This window comes from Prionailurus bengalensis, chromosome B2, assembly GCF_016509475.1.
Source record: "Prionailurus bengalensis isolate Pbe53 chromosome B2, Fcat_Pben_1.1_paternal_pri, whole genome shotgun sequence".
NCBI lineage: Eukaryota > Metazoa > Chordata > Mammalia > Carnivora > Felidae > Prionailurus > Prionailurus bengalensis.
Genome location: NC_057349.1, coordinates 138775052 through 138793936, shown reverse-complemented (window position 1 = coordinate 138793936; position 18885 = coordinate 138775052). Strand labels below are relative to the sequence as shown.

Below are 18885 nucleotides of genomic sequence, written 5' to 3'. Positions count from 1 at the left end.
GCCATATATCTGATAAGGGGTTAAGATCCAAAATATATAAAGAACTCATATAACTCAGTAACAAAAAACCCAATTAAAAAATGGGCAAAGGACCTGAATAGACATTTATCCAAAGAAGATATACAAAAGGCCAATGTGTACATGGAAAAATGTTCAGCATCTTTAGGCATTTGGGAAATGTAAATTAAAACCACAGTGAGATATCACTTCATGAATGTCAGTATGACCAGAAATAACAAATACTGGCATGGATATGGAGAAAAAGGGACTCTTGTGCATCATGCATGTTCTTAAATTTGTGTGCTAATATAGGTATCTAGTGATATACTGATTCATATGGGAACCCATTTTGTCTTCAAGCTATTCCCTTTGATTATGATAAATAATGATTAAAAATACAAAACGTGCCTTCATGACATGAAATTGTAATCATATTTAATATGGAACATACTTTCTGATTTTTTTCTTCAGCTCTGTTTTTAAAATATTTCCTGGGAAAACATTTGTATATGCAGTCGATCCTCACTATTAATGAATTCTGTATTTGCAAACAACCTTGCTTGTTAAATTTTATTTTAACCCTAAACTCTACTGATGTGTTTTTATGGTCATTTGCAGTTATGTACAGAGTGACAGAAACTTTGAGTTGCTTTGATGGACAAGTTTTCAGCGGAGGTCAAACAAAGCAACACTCTGCCTTCCCATTTCAACTCTCAGACTACAAATGTCTCCTTTCTGTGACACATTTATAGCATTTTTGCGTTGTTTGTCGGTAATCTTACTATTTAAAATTGACCTCAAACAGACTGCTGAAGTGCTGTCTGGTGTGCCTAAGTATAAGATGGCAGTGATGTGTCTAATATCTTAGATGAGTTTCATGCAGACATTGGTTACAATGCCGTTGACTGTGCATTCAATGTTAATGAATCAACAATAAAGATTAAATGGATGCCTTTATACAGAACCACAAATAACAGAAAGTTATGTTTTGATTAACTGATGCAAATGTGACTGTGGCTCACAGGAACGTAACCCTAAATCTTCCCTAGAAGCAAAGCTTCAGTCTTGTCTAATTTATTAATCACAATGACTTCATAAAATGTAACTATCATGAATATTGAGAACTGACTGTATTAACTTTTTAGTAATTTCACTCTTTAAAATCTTTCTGTATTTCAATCATAAGAGCACAATCTATTTCCAATTTAATGTTTTTGGACTTACACATGTATGCATATATAGATATATGTGTGTGTATGTGAATTTATGATTTTCTGATATTAATCCAGTGATACAGATCAGTTTTCATGATTCAAGTTATAAAAGCTAAATACCCATGAATAAAGCAGTGAATTGAGAGAATTGTCTGAATCAGAATTTACATTTGAATACTTTGAGGTGAATCTGAAATGTTGAAAACTTTGAATTACAAAATATTTCAAAGATGCATGCTTCTGTTGTTCAACTTTGAACAACTATCACATTTCTTAACTATCACAGAGAGATAGTTGTATATCAAGTGTTCAAGGATTATCAAGTGACATTTTGTAAAAGCATGAGAAAATGTCCAGACTTTTCACAGTCAGAGCCTTTATCATGGGTTACAGTGCAGGGAACTTGGTTGTAGAAGTACTTTGGGGAGGCTGCAAAGAGAAATGGCTTTAAGTTGAGACTTGAAGAATAAGGATTTTATTAGAAAAAGTAGATGACAGGGGAAAATAAAAATTTATAGAAGAAATTAATATGTAGCATATTTGGAGACTGAATGTATCATGTTGGTTTAATATATTTAAACCTTAAATTACAAAGAATAATTTTTACTAAGTGTGAATGATTACATTTGAATCTCTTTAGGACACCTACTTATATGCAACTAATAAGATAACACATGACCGAATTTAAAAAACATACTTGACAATATTCTTGCCTGGGCAGAAACTTATATCCAGAACAGACTGATCTCTCTCTCATTTGAACCCATCCAGGTTCCCTCATGTGTAACAGTCCTATCTGCCCTACTTTAGAATGCAACATCCTGAATATAATTAATTTCTGAAAGCAAATATTAAAATAATCTTTACATGAATTCAAAAGAGAATGAGAGAGAGGGAGGGGGAAGGAGGAGAGGGGGAGTTAGAGAGGGAGGAGAGGAGAAAAGGAGTGGAGGGAGAGAGAACAGGAGAGGAAAGAGAAGTGTCAGGGTTTAAGCTGAATCTGAGAAGTCTGAGTCCAGGCCATATACTGTGTGTGACCTTTGAGGCTCAACCATAGGCAACTACAAAGGCTCTACTTGGTAGACTTCATGGGGAGAAGCTGTCCTCCCCACAAGAGACTTGGTATATAATCTGGAGGAATTTGTGTTCAAGGACTCATGCCCCTCTTCCACCTCAACAGCAATGCTCTAAGATGTATATGCATCACTAGTCCAACTGCCTCCATTTGGAGCCTTCTTATTGAGTAGGCCTTGACAAAGCTATTTCCAGGTGTCTCTGCTGAGACCTCCTTGTCAGGAGTCCTTGAAGAAACTCTTCTCTCTGACTCAATACTTTCCCGCTCCTAGCTCTTCTTGTGACCTGGTGCCTTAATGTGGGGAAAAACAGAACCCTGGGGAGCGGACGCCTTTATCTTGTTTTGTGACTTGCTTATATTCTCACAGTAAGTGAATGAAGCCTTGACTGTTGCCTTCAGTCTGGCTCATTATATTAATTGACTACCACCAAACTGGCATCTCAGCAATTTCTCTCTCTGACAGAATCCATTTGAGCTTATCTAAAATGCAAGAGGGTGAGATGGAATTGAAAACAACATTATTTAACTTGGTAAATCATTACTCTTTTTTCTCTAGACAGTATAGCTGCAAAATTATGGAGAAGTAGTCCTTGAAGTTGCCATAGGAATTCTTAGTACTAGAAGGGACTTCAAGAGTTTTTCAGTTCAATTCTTACATTTTACAGATGAGGAGAATGAGGCACAGAACAGTTTGAAATTGAGCCACAAGTGGCACTTGGGGTCCTGAGCCAAAGCCAAAAAACATTTTTTCTATGTGACCTTTATATTCTACAATGTATATCTTGAATTCAAAGACCCTCAGCCTGAAGAATTTGTGGGGAAATAAAATGGCCTGAAGCAAGAATGGATGACTAGGGAAAGGAGATGCGAAGACAAACTCATTACATGATGTTTATTGTATACGACATTTCTTTTATCTTGTTTCAGCTCATTTTGAGGACCCTGAAATTTTCTTGAATTTAGTTATCATAAGAACTTTTATGGGTATTATATAACTTGGAACCAGTGGAGAAGGGGGTGGTAGTTTTTGTCTTCAGATAATTTATTAGAAGGCTCAGGAGGCTCTATTTATTTCTTTTACATATCTGAGAGCATATTGCTACCATCACCCTGAACTCAAGAAGGAATCTGAACACTACACATGACTGTTACCTCCTTCCTGTCCATTAAGGGAAAATCTACTAAAGCCTTTCCTGAATCCTGAAACAGGAAAACTAATAAAAGGAAAAGCTTCGCTCATGAATTCTCTTCATTGTTCTAATATGGGATACCGATTAGAATTTTTCTTAAGAACTTTTAATTATTCAGGAAAACCTATATTTAATGAATTGGCAAAGGCCTATTTATTAATTGGATTTTACTGTGCCAACACATTGTAACCAGTCATAAAAATAACAGGAATGATGAGCTTTACAGAGCGAGACAGAAATTGGTGTGAAGGTAAATCATTTTGGAAAGCATTTGCAGGGAATGGGAACAGAAGTGGGGGAGTAGAAGGTAAAAAGGAAAGAAGGAAAAGCATGTTCTTGAAATGGTCACTATGAAGACCAGAGTTTCTAATGTGCCTTGTGGTCTGCTCCTCAGAACTGAGTACCTAAGGGTAGAGGGAAGCAGAGGGGACCATTTGTCCACAGCTTCCCATTTCCCCAGTCAAGGTGCCTTTCGTGGGTGGCAACTTCCTCACACATTCTCACCTGTGAATACCAGGCTGATTTCTGTGGAGGGTGGTAGAGTCAGAGAAGTTCCAGGGATGAAAACAAGGGCCATAGATGCAGCTAGGGTAGAAAGTTACCAAGATATATCCGGGCAAAACTAACTGCCATACTAATCACTGAAGTCAAAGGTGAACAGCAGGATGAGACGTGAGGTACAACAAAGGTCTGAAACTATATGAAAATCACTATTTTAAAATATTACCTGAGAGAGCTCTGGAAATTCCATGAAAGTGCTCTGAGGACAGCAATGGAGGGTAGGATGGGGCGAGCAGTTGAGCAGTGCTCTGTGGCCCCAGCATGTGATTCATCCTGAATAGCTCCTTTGATTTCCTTTATATATTGGCTTATGAGTTTGTTTTTTTAAATAGAGTTCACTTATTTATTTTGAGACAGAGAGAGATCACAAGTGCATAGGAGCAGGGGAGGGGCAGAGAGAGAGGGAGAGATTGATCTCTCTGCAAGCTCTGTGTTGTCATCACGGAGCCCAATACAGGGCTTGATCCCATGAACTGAGATCATGACCTAAGCTGAATGCCCATGGAAGAGTCAATTGCCCAACCTACTGAGCCACCCAGGCACTCCAATATATTGACTTAGGAGTTCTTGAAGTAAGTGTCTACATCTAAACTCACGTTTGGAGACTATAGTCATAAATCGTTGTTTTAGTTAATTAATATACATTAATCCTTATGAAGATTAAAAATATGAAATTCACATATTTTAAAAACTTCACACAACATTTAGTCTTGGTATTTATCGCTAATATATTTTAAGATGTCACACTGTTTTACATTATTTATCAAAACCAGTTTATCTGCTCCTGCTAACCAAAATAATTTTATTTCAATTAATACCTAAAGCGGAATTCTAGAAGAAATAACATTTTAAGCTTTTATGTGTAAAGAGTTCTCTAAGACATTCAAAATCCCAAAGTAAGGATTGTTAGCATTTAGCATGAATGACATTTTGAAGTAGTCAGAAACCAATTATTTTTATTTCCTCCTTAGAAGTAGAGAAATTATACCTAGGTTTTATTCACAAGATTTACTTATTGTAGCAGTTGCCAGAAGTTTTTCCCCAAATACCGCATGTAAGTATTAATGAAAATATTTGTTCAGGAAAACACTTGTGAAGAAATCTTCACAATAATTTTTAACACAGATTTAGAGATAAGTTAACAGTATTAAGGAGAGTTAATTCTTCAACATCTCGTTTCTATGATCTGCTGGAACTAGAACAACTCTGGGAAAATAGTGAAATTATGTCTATTCACATTAATATAAAATATAAACATTTAATATATAAAGTTCAAAGAACATGTTTAAAAGATGATACTTTATGGAAGCACAGCAAAAATAAAAGTTTAAAATATGCCTATGAATAATAACCACCACATTTACAGTAATAATAGTCTCTGGGGAGTCAGTATGATAGGAGAAATGAGGCCGCTTCTTATATATATGTAGCATATGTATAATATAATTTACATATTATATGTTATTATGTGTATATAATTGTTATGTATTATGGATTACTTATAATATATAATGTTTATTTATTTTTGAGACAGAGGGAGACAGAGCGCTAGTGGGGGAGGGGTAGAGAGAGAGAGAGAAAGAGATCGACAGAATCTGAAACAGGCCTGTCAGCACAGAGCCTGATGTGGGGCTCGAACCCACGAACCATGAGATCATGACCTGAGCCTAAGTCGGATGCTTAACCGACTGAGCCACCCAGGCGCCCCAACTTATAATATATAAAACATACAATCATGTATTGTATATTATATAAAGTATATATATATTATTATGTGTAATATATAATATATATTACTAGTATATATAATTATTATAATTATACATATAATTTTTGAAGGTGAAGAATCTTATTACTCTCTATACATTCCTTTGTGCTGGAAACATTTAATAAAATATGAGATAGCTCATCCTTTCAAGAAAGAAAGGAGAGAAAGAAAAGAAACTCAGTGATAACTCTATGTAGATGACAGAAACACAACCTACCACAGAGGAAATGAAAAGCAACTTAGTGTTTTTAGGACACACTGAAGAACAGTGTAATGGTAGAATTAGCACCTATATGTGAAATAGTTAAAGTTGACACTGTAAGAAATACTACCAGGAGCTCTGTATTGCAAGTAAAAGGAATACAATTAAATTCTTATATTTTCATGTAAACTATTACGTAAAGGACAGATTTTTATTTAGTAGGATTTTTTTTCCTTTAAATCCATCCTCAAAAAAAATCATCCTCTAACTAGGATATTTTATAGGTTTAAAAAAGAAAGCAAGCTTTGTTAGTATTTGAGCTTTCTAAATAAACAATTATCTTTTTTTATTTTATTAAAATTACTAGTGACCATATTCAGGGACTTATGCATTAAAATTAACTCATATGTATATATGTATTCGTGTGTGTGTGTGTATTAGATAAAAAAATATAATATATATATAAAATATATATCTAATATTTATATATATTAGATAAAACATTGTTATTGCTTATTTTTTCAGCTACTTATATCTGAAGTGAGGAAAAAAGCTTATACTTCTGTTCTAATCAGTCATGCCTGTTCATTTTGTAGTTTAAATCTGAATCAAATATTTAGTATATAAAACAAGTATGAGCTCATAGGACTTGTTTTAAAGTCAGAAATACTTTTTAGTGAAAGAAAAATGACAATAACATCTTGCATATATATACATTCTCTGCTCTGGTAACTGGTCATATTGAGAATTTATCTAGTCAAATTAAGAAGTAATCTGAAAAATGAAGGCAATATCATTTATTTGGCACTCTTCCCTGGAACTTTATTGGTCAGGATGATTTATACAACTCATAGAGATCTAACAGTTTCCAACCCTCTACTTTTTCTTTTTTCTTTCTTTTCTCTCTTTCTTTCTTTCTTTCTTTCTTTCTTTCTTTCTTTCTTTCTTTCTTTCTTTCTTTCTGCTCTTTCTTTCTTTCTTTCTTCAACGTTTATTTATTTTTGGGACAGAGAGAGACAGCATGAACGGGGGAGGGGCAGAGAGAGAGGGAGACACAGAATCGGAAACAGGCTCCAGGCTCTGAGCCATCAGCCCAGAGCCTGACGCAGGGCTCGAACTCACGGACCGCGAGATCGTGACCTGGCTGAAGTCAGACGCTTAACCGACTGCGCCACCCAGGCGCCCCTCTTTCTTTCTTTCTTATCAGTGTCTGCATAGACAATGTTCATGACTACATGGACAAACCTTTTTGGAAAAAAAACAAAAATAAATACATGTGGGACAATATCAACTTTTATATTTATGATTAATTCTATGCTTTGGATAAGTGCTCTCAAAAAATGAAACATTCCTGGTGGCTATAACTCTGTGTACTATTCTGGTTGATTTTTTAAAAAATATTCTTGACAATAATACATTTTGTAATATGTTATCACCACAGTTTTAGAATTTGTGTGGTAAATTTTATAATATTATCTTGCAAGTAATTTTTTTCTTTAAAACCAAAAAAAGTTTTTGTGTGATGAATAGCTATAACATTTCTATCATTTGACATCTGGATTTTAAATCTTTAGATCATATGATGGTGATGGTATCTCTTTTCCTCCCTCATGTTTTTCAGAACAGCACTGTGTAAGAATCCTACTTAAGTTATACTATTTAATAATGTTGTTGATGAAGGTATGATGATGATGGAGTTGAGACAGAACAGAGCAGTATTAATCATGGTATCTGCATCAGCAGTTATTTTTGTTGTTGTTTTGGTTGCCATAGTCACCTGAGCCTCATGATTCACTTGGTGTATTAAAACATACTAATAAATATTACCTTAATCTGGTTAGGAAACTGCAACTTGACCATTAATTGTACTTGATCTTTCAAAAGTATTTGTTGAACTTTAAATAATAGCAGGAAGTGAGCATTTTACCTCAATACTCTAATGGGTGTAGCATTTTACTCACCTTTTTAACAGGGGCAATAATATCTCCAAACTATAACTTTGGTAGTAAAAACACCACAGCCTGGAGACAGTCCAATTAAATATTCTAAGCTAAATAAACATATTTTATTCAACCCCAGATGCTTTCTTCATCACTTCATCAGTCACTAAACTGTCTATTTTTCTGTTTCACAGTCATATTCCCAGAGGGTTACCTGACTGTGGAATTAAACACCCAACTTGCCACAGGTGGGTGTTGGGGATGAGTTTTCAAATCATACTGCATTTTGTTAGAACAGAGAAGTAAAGCATAATATCGTGTTCTCACTAAGATGCAATGTCACTATCTGTCTCCAAGCCATCAAGAGGTCAGATGCCTTTAAAACAAACTCACCTAACCAGCAATCTCTTAAACACTGAAATAAGACCAGCCTTCTTATTTCACAGCCAAATTGCTGCTTTACTGGCTCTCTCTTTATAGAAAAGCATAAACCAGAGGGGAGAAAAATAAGGAAGGAAAATACCAAGAGAAGAAATAAAAGGAAATAAAAGATTATGCTTCAGACAGCAGGATTTCTAGACACTTTAGTAATTTCTCTTCATTGTGTCCATGATTCCAGACATAAATTTGGGGTACTTTATTATTTCCGCATTATTACGGCTAACTAAATCTATTCCATCAGTCTTTTAGTTGAATTAACTCAAATCATAATTTGCCATTCTAATAAAAAGAAAATTATATTGGCTAATATAGATATTATATTGAACTAACAGTATTATAGAACTAATGAACTATCTGTCCTTGAAGAAATCACTGATATTTTCTGTGCCTCAGTTTACTCATCTAGCATAGGTAATCTCTAGGGTCCCTTCCAGCCTTATCAGCTTGTGATTCTATGAATTTTCTTAGGACAAATGAGAATCATATTCTCTCTTTATAAAGCAGTCCTTTAATTATGCTTTATTTATTTATTTTTATTATCATAACTGCAAATTAGACTTGTTTTTTTATCTTTGAATCTTTGTATTGGATTATTACAAGGTAAATGTTTTCAAAAATAAATTCTTCCATTGATTTCCTTCCTGCATTTTCCCTTCTGTTGTTAGCCTTCTTTTCAATAGATGGTGCTCTTTTCTCAGAGACACTACTTATCTTATACCTCAGCAAAAGATTAGAGAAATTAGTTTTATTCCTTAACAATCATTAATTAAAGAGATCAGGCATATAAGAAAGAATCGATTACAAGCAACTTGCAGCACCTTGATCATGAAAGTATAATAGGGAACATGATTGTTTAATGATTGAGGAGCTCCATTAAGCCCTGCAATACTTGCTGAATAGATGGAGTGAATATTGTAACTAAATATGAAAATACCATGTTCATTACATACAAATAACCCCTAGTAGGAAGAAAACCCCATTTTAAGGTGTTAAAATATTTGTTTACTTTAACAAAAATGAATATATCATATTCCATATTAGCATGTAGGATTTGAATATACACACCAGCACTAACGCAATCTACATTAATCTCAATTAATATTGAAAACTCGTACACTCTTTGCCAAACAAACCTGGAGCATATGAGTAAACAGAATATGGCCCACAAATTCTTTTGAAATAATTTCACTGAGTAAAGACACTTTTTTCCCCATGAGCAACCACTGTAACTTCTTTATATTATAGTTTATAACCCAGAATTATGTCGCTTTTGGTCACTTTTAACTGGGTCTCATTTTCAGAGGATTTGAAAAACAGTCATACCCTGCATTTATCCTGAACCACACTCTATTCCCAATTCGGTTTGTGACTCCCATAGCAGATCTACAGCTGCCAACTGCAAAATGGTCTAGGCAGCCCAACTGACATATTTATTACAACAAAACATTATTTACTGTGGAGAGACACAAGAAAAACTTTCTCACTGAGTGTGGCCTCAGGATGGCCACAAGGGAAGTGAGACAAATGTGACAAGGAAAGAGGAGGGCAGGGGGTGCAGCAAAGTACACGGAAACCAGGAGGGGTAGGAGAGTTGCCAAGGTTCTTCTCTGAAAAGAACTCAAAAGGAGATCGGCCCCCAAATTAGGAAATCTAACTAAAATTTCTCTTTCATTATTCACAAATTACTGTGTCCACAGCTCCTGTGGAAGGGACTGTGGGTTCCTGTGCCCAAGAGCCCCCTTGGCTCAGTGTAAGTGAGCTCTAAGACAGAGCTTATTATTATTATTTTTTTTATTTTTTTTTCCAGGAGCTTTACAGCTCCTACCAAAGCAACTTCTCTGTTTCTGAAATTTTTGATTCTTTAACAGTGGAGAGAAAAACAGAAAAGTAGATTTTTGTACTCACAACAACCACTCTATCCACTGTTGCTCCCATAATACCCCCCTGTTTACCTCTCTTCTCTCATCCTCCCGCCAGACACTACCCAGGGGTCAGGTGTCCCTTTACGCCCCTATTAGCTGCTGAAATCTCTGCTGGGAGCCCTGGCGCCTTCCTTACCTGACAATCACATACATGACCAGGAAGTTTCCGAAGAGACCCACGACGCACACGATGGAGTAGAGGGCCATGATGGTGATGGCTGTGATCATGGAAGGACTGCCGGTCGAAAGGCACGAGCTGTCCCTCCCGCCCAGCTCCGTGCGGTTAGGACCGCATGGGTCGGACAGGTTGCCATCTAGGTGGGAGAAGTTGACCCAGGAACCCGGGCTAGGTGCTGGGGAGCAACTTGAAGAGTGCAAATAGGGATCAGTGCAATTGCTGGCGTTCGTGGGGACGGTGCTGCTGTCCATGGTGCTGACGCCTGGCTGGGACCTTGTTGTGAGGTAACAGCGAGCACCCAGACTTTTCCAGGTTCCACGCGTCTCAGCTGCTTCCTCTCGCCGCCGCTACCACAGTTCCTGCTATTTCTTACAGAGACCAATCCTGGTGCAGCCAGAGAGGAGCTTCAGGCAGAAGGGGAGAGCTGGGCATCTGACATTATCCACTGTTTGTAACCCCCTTTCGCCTTAGTAGTAGAGACACATCCTCAACCCAACACCACTGTAGGGAGGGGAGGGAGGGCTGTGCGGGATCCAGAGGCTGGAGGGGAGGGAGAAGAGAGAAGGGGGGTGGATTTTGCGCAAAGCGATCTAACGAGTTGGTCTGTCTCCCCATTCGGCACTCGTCCCTGCAAACACATCTAAGGAGGAGCAGAATGGGGAAGGGAGTTGGAGGGAAGGGTTGGGGGGAGAGAGAGTTAGTTCTTGGCAGCAGTAAGGCATAAGAAAGGGGGCTGACATCACTCTATTTTCCTAGCGCCGTTTTCTCTGTATAATACAATACGACAGGAAGCACATTGGCCTGGTGCAACCTGAGTAATCCTTACCCTCCAACCCTTTTCCAGCCCTCTAGTCTGCTGAAATCTTTGGCATGGGGCACACAAATTCCTCGTCTTTAGTCTCCTTGTCTCAGTCCTGCGTGTCTACACATAGCAAAGGTGTTTTTACATCACTGAACGAGAATTTTCAACCCTACAAACCTGTCTGAAACAAATGTCCTTTTTCTGAAAAAGAAGCGAGAAACAAACTTTTGTGTAGGAAACTTATTCCATTCAGTCCATATTCCTTTAATTTCTCCTAGAGCAGAAGCTTTAGTTGCAACTGATTTCTATCCTGGTGGGGAAAAGGCACAAGAACTGGTTACAGCAATCAGGGGATTGTGGCATTCAGGAAAGTCAATGAAAGATAAAGGTGATCCTCCACACTTAATTCTCACAGATCTGTTTAGAATTATTTATTACCTCTTTTATTGCCAGGCACGTGAACATGTGCTTTTCAGTAGAAGCGTGTCAACATCAAGCATTCGCATTATTTCAGTCTGTTTCCTCCTATAGAGATTCCTAGAGGAATTTCATAGATATCTGGAACTGGTTGATATCCACACAAGGTTGAAGAATATTGATACACTTAAAAATTTGATACCTCACTTCCAAGACCCCAAATATTTTTATTTTAGAAACAAAATTTAAATCAACCAGGGATAAGATGTTTTTGTTGTTGTTGTTTGTTTCTTTGTTTTTTGGTAAGTTAATACTAATTCTGAAGTAATTCTCATATCTGTACATGTGTGTATTTGTGTATGTATATGTCTTTTAACAATAAGCATTGAGATTAGGTATCCCCAATTGGTTGTAAAAAGCAACCTTCTTGGGGAACAGAGAGAGAAGTAGCTTAAGGAGCTTGGAAAGAACATTTAATTCCAATTTTTTTAAATCATTTTCTTGAAAACAGATAACTCATAAGTAAACTCCACTAACCATAAGTTACTTGGCCAATGTTCAGTATTATTTTTATCCTTTTATACTGAAGGGTGTAATTTCAGCAATAAAAGTTTACAGAGATTTCCCAAAGACTAATAAAAATACCTTACCACATATTCTTGTATGAACTTGTATATCAATTCACTCACAATGAACTGAAATCTCTCTGACATTATTTAGTCTCTTGAGGACACACAGAAGCAGTCTAAGCTTTACTTGATGTGAAAGACAAATAGGCACAATGGAATAAGCCCTGGCCTTTGACTCAAATCATTTTGTGAATTTTAGATTTATAACTTTTTTTTAAATTTTTTTTCAACGTTTATTTATTTTTGGGACAGAGAGAGACAGAGCATGAACGGGGGAGGGCCAGAGAGAGAGGGAGACACAGAATCAGAAACAGGCTCCAGGCTCTGAGCCATCAGCCCAGAGCCTGACGCGGGGCTCGAACTCATGGACCACGAGATCGTGACCTGGCTGAAGTCGGACGCTTAACCGACTGCGCCACCCAGGCGCCCCTAGATTTATAACTTTTAATTGTGTGAATCTGAATGTGTTACTTTCTCACACTGAGTGACAGTTTTCTTATCAGTAAAAAAAATGTTAATAATACCTCATAGGTCTGTTAACAGGATTAAATGAGATATATAATACCATAGTAGTTAATAAATGATAACTTATTATTATTCCACTTCATATATTTGACAATAATTAAGTAGTCTCTTCTACAATTTAAATATTACTTTCTTTTGGCTGTTCCTTATAAAATGTAGTTTTGGTTTTTTTTCTGTAACCTTGCCTTTTTTCTAGTCACATTATAGTTTGTATGTCCTTATTTCCTTTTTCCTTCCTTCCTTCCTTCCTTCCTTCCTTCCTTCCTTCCTTCCTTCCTTCCTTCCTTCCTTCCCTTCCCTTCCCTTCCCTTCCCTTCCCTTCCTTTTCCTTTCCTTTCCTTTTTTCCCTCCCCCCCCCCCCCGCCGTTCTTAAGGTACAGCTCCAGAGCTAAAAACAGTGCCTTAAGTTTGGCTTGACCAATAAAAACTTAGCAATATTACAAACTTTTCTTTCTACCAATATAGTTATTGGAAGGCCCCATTGACTTTTTTTTTTTTTGAAGTCACATTACTTTCTTGACTCTCCTTATGTCCTTATGTTTAGTCTTGACGACATTCCCTAAACATGAGCCAAATGAGTTCAATAGATATTTATTAAAGGTCTACTTTGGGCCAAGTTCTGCAGTTTTAAAAGTTAGATACAATTGGAGCTTACTTCTTATGCCTTATAAGTCATGTTTCTCCTGTCCTATAAATTTATAGTTGTTTAGAGGGATCTGAGCACAACACAATAGATTTTTAATTTTAAAATGATATCTTGTTAGATCTAGTTCATGATTCAAATCTAAGAAAATCTTTTGGAATATGATTTTGTCATCTTTTGTATGCCTACTTCCTACTTTATATATTTTATTTACTCTCTCAGCTTTATACACTGTGCAAGAAGATTCCTGAGGGTAGGCCCGTTCACTACATGGTATTTAATACATAGTGGACTTTTTCATCTGTATGTATTAAATGTATAATATATTTACATCTATAATATGCTAATTTAATTGAGACATAATTAGTATATGTTTTTTTTGTTGTTGTTATTTTTATTGAGAGAGCAAGTGAGCAGGAGAGAGGGGCAGAGAGAAAGAGAGAGAGAGAGAGAGAGAGAGAGAGAGAGTCCCAAGCAGTCTCTATGCTCAACACAGAGCCTGATGCAGGGCTCAATCCCATGACCTGAGCCTAAATCAAGAGTCGTGGCTCAACTGACTGAGCCACCCAGGTGCCCAGCATACGTTTCATAAATGTTTTGGATGGAATGTTTGTGTCCGCCCCCAAATTCATATGTTAAAATCCTAACACTCAGTGTAGTGGTATTATGACATAGGGTCTTTGAGAGGCAATTAGGTAATGAGGGTTGAGCCTTCAGGAATGAGATTGTTGGAGTGCCTGAATGGCTTGGTGGGTTAAGTGTCAGATTCTCATGGTTCATGGGATTGAGTCCTGTGTCGGGTTCATGCTCACAGCTTGGAGCCTGCTTGGCATTCTCTCCCTCTCTCTCTGCCTCTTGCCTGGTCTCTCTCTCTCAAAACAAACAAATAAACATTAAAAAAATAAAAGGAATGGGATTATTGCCCTTATAAAAGAAACTCCAGAGAACTCTCTAGCTCTTTTTTCACCATATGAGGATACAATGAGAAAAGAGCAGTTTGGCAATCTGCAACCTGGAAGAAGACCCTTACCAGAATCTGACCATGCTGTCACCCTGATTTTGGGCTTTCAGCTTCCAGAACTGTGAGAAATAAATTTCTTTTGCCTGTAAGCCACTTAGTTTCTGGATTTTATTATAGCAGGCCAAACTGAGTAAGACAATACTTCATCTAAAATAATCTGGGTGATTTTTAAATGGCACAGCTTGAAAACAAAACACCTTTATGAGTATAATAATAACATTTATTTTTTTAAAGTCAGTATATGCTGTTAACTAACCAGGACTCAGTGTATAGACATATGGACTAACTATGTGACTTTTCTCTTAGAATTACTGTCACAGAGTACAAATTCCCACTGTCTTTCTCTAGAAACATTATTTGTTTTTCATTCTATGGAGTAGGAATTTGAACTCTGGGCTTCAACTATATATTTTTAACTGAAATCTGATGTTTTCCTTTTCTGCTACTCTTTCTCAAGTTTCATTGAGAAAATTATCATTTCTGTTTTGAATGTGGGATATTCTGGACATCATGATAAGTCTGTCCTTAAATTATGTTAATATCTATATCTCAGTATCTCCTATCTATTCACTATACAGTTTGAGAAAATGCAGGACAAACTTAATTTCTTAATTGATAAAACCAGGGAAGAGCTGTTATGGGAATAAAAATTGGTATCACTTAGCATATAGTATAAAAGGACCTCATGTTCCAGCTTCTGTTATATTTTAGTTGCTTTATGGGGTGTTGTCCCTTTTCTCCATAATTGCATGTTTCATACCAGAGTGGTCTTAAGTCTGCTGTGAAATCTCAGGTCTCTTGTAAAAGGAGGTGAAATGTAAATACATAAGTCAATTTATTACGTGCTTAATTATTTTATATAACATGGATTCTAGCCATATAATATTTAGTTTCCTTAAGCCTTTAATTTCCTTAATCTATATATTAGGAATATGTGATTTTTTGTTAACATTTCTTGTTTAGCCTAGATTTTTCTATCTGAAGAGGGAAAAACTTATCCACCAGTCAAGATTTAACATTGATATGAAACCTTATCATAAAACACTTTTTTCATAAAAATATTTGCTTCAAAGCAATGCATTTAGTAATGGAATAGATTCTAAACAAGTGCTAAAAGCCCCTCTTCTTTGAATTTCAAAATACATTGGCTTTATTCATATAAATGCCTTTACCCCACACATATTTTAATAGCTTAGTCCTGATTTTTTTGAGACTGTTAATGGAACACAAGATTAACAGCTATTAATGAAGAATACATAAATACAGTGCGCAAAAGTATTACAGTGCTTTGATGTTCCGGAAAAAAGGGGGCATCTAAGGTTTCATTAGAAGAACACTTTATGTGTTTATTTACTGATATATTCTATGCCATATAATATCTAAATGTGTATACTAAAGGACTTAATTGCATTATGAAACAATATTATCCTTGATTACTGTATTGTTGCTTTTACATTCAGTAAAATGGAACAGGTACACTTATTTACATGGTAAAAATAGAACAAAAAATAAAAACTAATTTCACACTACCTCAACTTGATAAACCTAAGAGAGAGACGTCTGAGATAGGGTGGACAAAAGCCTTGGACTTTATTTATTTAAAACATTAAAAAATTTACTTATTGAATTATAATTGACATACAATGTATTAGTTTTAGGTGTACTACATAGTGATTCACATTTTGAGGGGGTTGGATAATTCTTTATTTGGATTGTACAGGTGCTGTCCTGTTTTTTTTTTAAATCGAAATATAGTTGACACACAAGTTATGTTAGTTCCAGATGCACAACAGAACAATTCGAGAACTCTATATGCTGTGCTCACAAGTGTAGCTACCATCTGTCATCATACAATGCTCTTACAATGCCGTTGACCATAAACCTTATGTTGTACATTACATCCTTGTGACTTATTTATTTTATAACCGGAAGCCTGTACTTCCTACTCCCCTTCACCCATTTGGCTTGTCCCCCCACCTTCCTCCCCTCTGGCAACTGTCAGTTTGTTTCTATTTTATTTTGCTTGTTCACTTGTTTGTTTTTTAGATACGACATATAAATGAAATCATATAGTATTCGTCTTTCTTTGACTTATTTCACATAGCGTAAAACTCTCTAGGTCCATCCATGTTGCCAAAAATGACAAGGTTTCATTCTTCTTAATGGCCGAGTAATATTCCATTGTATATGAAAGTATTTATAATTTGCCTTTTGGCTTTTTATATCTTGTTGTGTGTGGCTTGAATATTAGCAAGAAGAATTAGTGGAAACATTACACTATATTTAATAGTATAAAATTGACCTTAAAGAGCTGATTGCTTTAAGGACCTGAAGGTAGTATTTATGGGTCCAGTTAACTCTTTTGAGCTAGTTTCAGCAGCTAGTTTAAGTGATTCATTGGTCTAAATATCTTTCTTAAAATCTGGATTCTCGTTTCTATTTGAGTCTTTCTCTTCAATTTCCAGTTATAGGGGTCTGCCATTACTCTATTTCTTTTTTAGCTTTATGTTTGGACAAAAAGTTCTCAGATATTTTTGGTCTCAGGACTCTACACATTTAAAATATATTGAGGATTCAAAACAAACTTTGTTTTATGTAGGCTATCATTATTACAATTTATCATATTAAAAAGTAAAACAAAAAAAACTTTAGAAACATCCATTCATTTTGGGGCGCCTGAGTGGCTCAGTCAGTTAAGCGTCCAACTTCGGCTCAGGTCATGATCTTGCTGTTCTGGGTTCGAGCCCCACGTCGGGCTCTGTGCTGATAGCTCAGAGCTTGGTGCCTGCTTCAGATTCTGTGTCTCTCCCTCTCTCTGCCCCTCCCTCACTCACACTCTTTCTCAAAAATAAATAAACATTAAAAGCTTAAAAAAATAACTGTAAACTTATTATAGGTAAACATAAGTTTTTAGAAAAATACTATATTTTCCAAAGTAAAATATTTAGTGAAAGAGTGGCATTGTTTTATATTATGCAATTATTTTTAAATGTCTGGTTTAGAAGAGGACATTTCTTTATGCAGTCAGTTGCAATATGTTGTTTGGTTGAGGATATGAAGAAAATACAGTCTTACACAAATATGCGGTTGGAAAGGGGAAGAGTATTTTAGTGGCCTCTGCAGATAATTGTGGATATTTTTCTTTGATACTAAACCTGAATTTAGCAAATGCTAGTTACTTAAAGGTTAGTTGGAATGTGGAAATTGAAATAGTGATTTGTGTGTGTGTGTGTTCTGTTATATTAAAAGCCATTGGTTTATCTTCCACTTTGAGCGAATCTGCTACTCATGCATGATTTTGTAACATCATGCACTGATGATTTGGAAAATGTTGGTTTCTTGGATTATGACAATTTTCTGAATGCTGAAACAGTCTACTGTATGATATCAAAAAATGCCACCACTGGTATTCTAGGAAATTTATTCAGATATTGGGATATTGTCAAACTACAATGGAAGACAAAAGTTTTCTAATTTCCAATTTTGCTTGAAAGTCTGAATTTTATCATTGGTAAGAAATATATTCAGTTTTCCTTAAAGTGATAGAAAAAGTTTAGTTTGCACTAAATCACAGAAATGCTTTTCCTGGGGAAAACCGTTCTACCCTGGGATGTGGCAAAAGTGCTTCACTTCCCACTTCATCATCTGAAATATCAAAAAGACACATACTCAAGGGTCAAGATTTAATAAAACCGATTATTTTTACTGATCGGTCAACGACATGTTAAAAGTGAATTTTTTTTCTTCTCTGTGACTGTGTATTCGTGAAAAATACAGCAACACAGTTTTGAGCTCCTGCCTCGATTCCTACCAAGGTGCTAGCAGTTTTACCCATCATTTTTTTTTGCACTATTGATGCAAATTTCAACATGGTGAAAAAGCTGTATAACTTTCTAGAGTTATTGTAATAATAGTGTTGACCTCATGGCTCCCTTGAAAGAGTTAGAGACCTCCAGGAATCCATAAGCCACACTTTCAGAACCACTGATTTAGACGTTTATAAATGTTTCTTGTTTTCTGTTTCCTGTCAATCTACTGACCATATGTGTCAGTGCCATGTCATTCCTTGAGCAAATCATTCGTTTGCACCATAGCCTTTAATGACTCACCCAAACCAACTTCATTAACCTGCATTCTTATCTACACACTACTTTGTGTTTCCTTTTTCTTGATGCATTGCCCCATTTCCCCCCTCCTTGAACTTCCATGCTTCATAGATCACATAGAAAGTGATGGTGGCAGGGGCTCCTGGGTGGCTCAGTCGGTTAAGCGTCCGACTTCAGCTCAGGTCAGGATCTCGGGTCTGTGAGTTCAAGCCCCGCGTCGGGCTCTGGGCTGATGGCTCAGAGCCTGGAGC

General features: G+C 36.2%; 1 protein-coding gene across 1 annotated transcript in view; it reads right to left on the bottom strand.

The window, feature by feature from the left end:
• OPRM1 (opioid receptor mu 1) overlaps nt 1-10977 on the bottom strand; it is a 41178-nt gene extending 30201 nt beyond the window's left edge. The window contains exon 1 of the mRNA XM_043593200.1: nt 10450-10977. Within this exon, the coding sequence (XP_043449135.1) occupies nt 10450-10742 (293 nt within the window). The 5' untranslated portion in view covers nt 10743-10977. The remainder of the gene's footprint in view (nt 1-10449) is intronic.
• Between the last annotated feature and the right edge of the window lie 7908 nt (nt 10978-18885).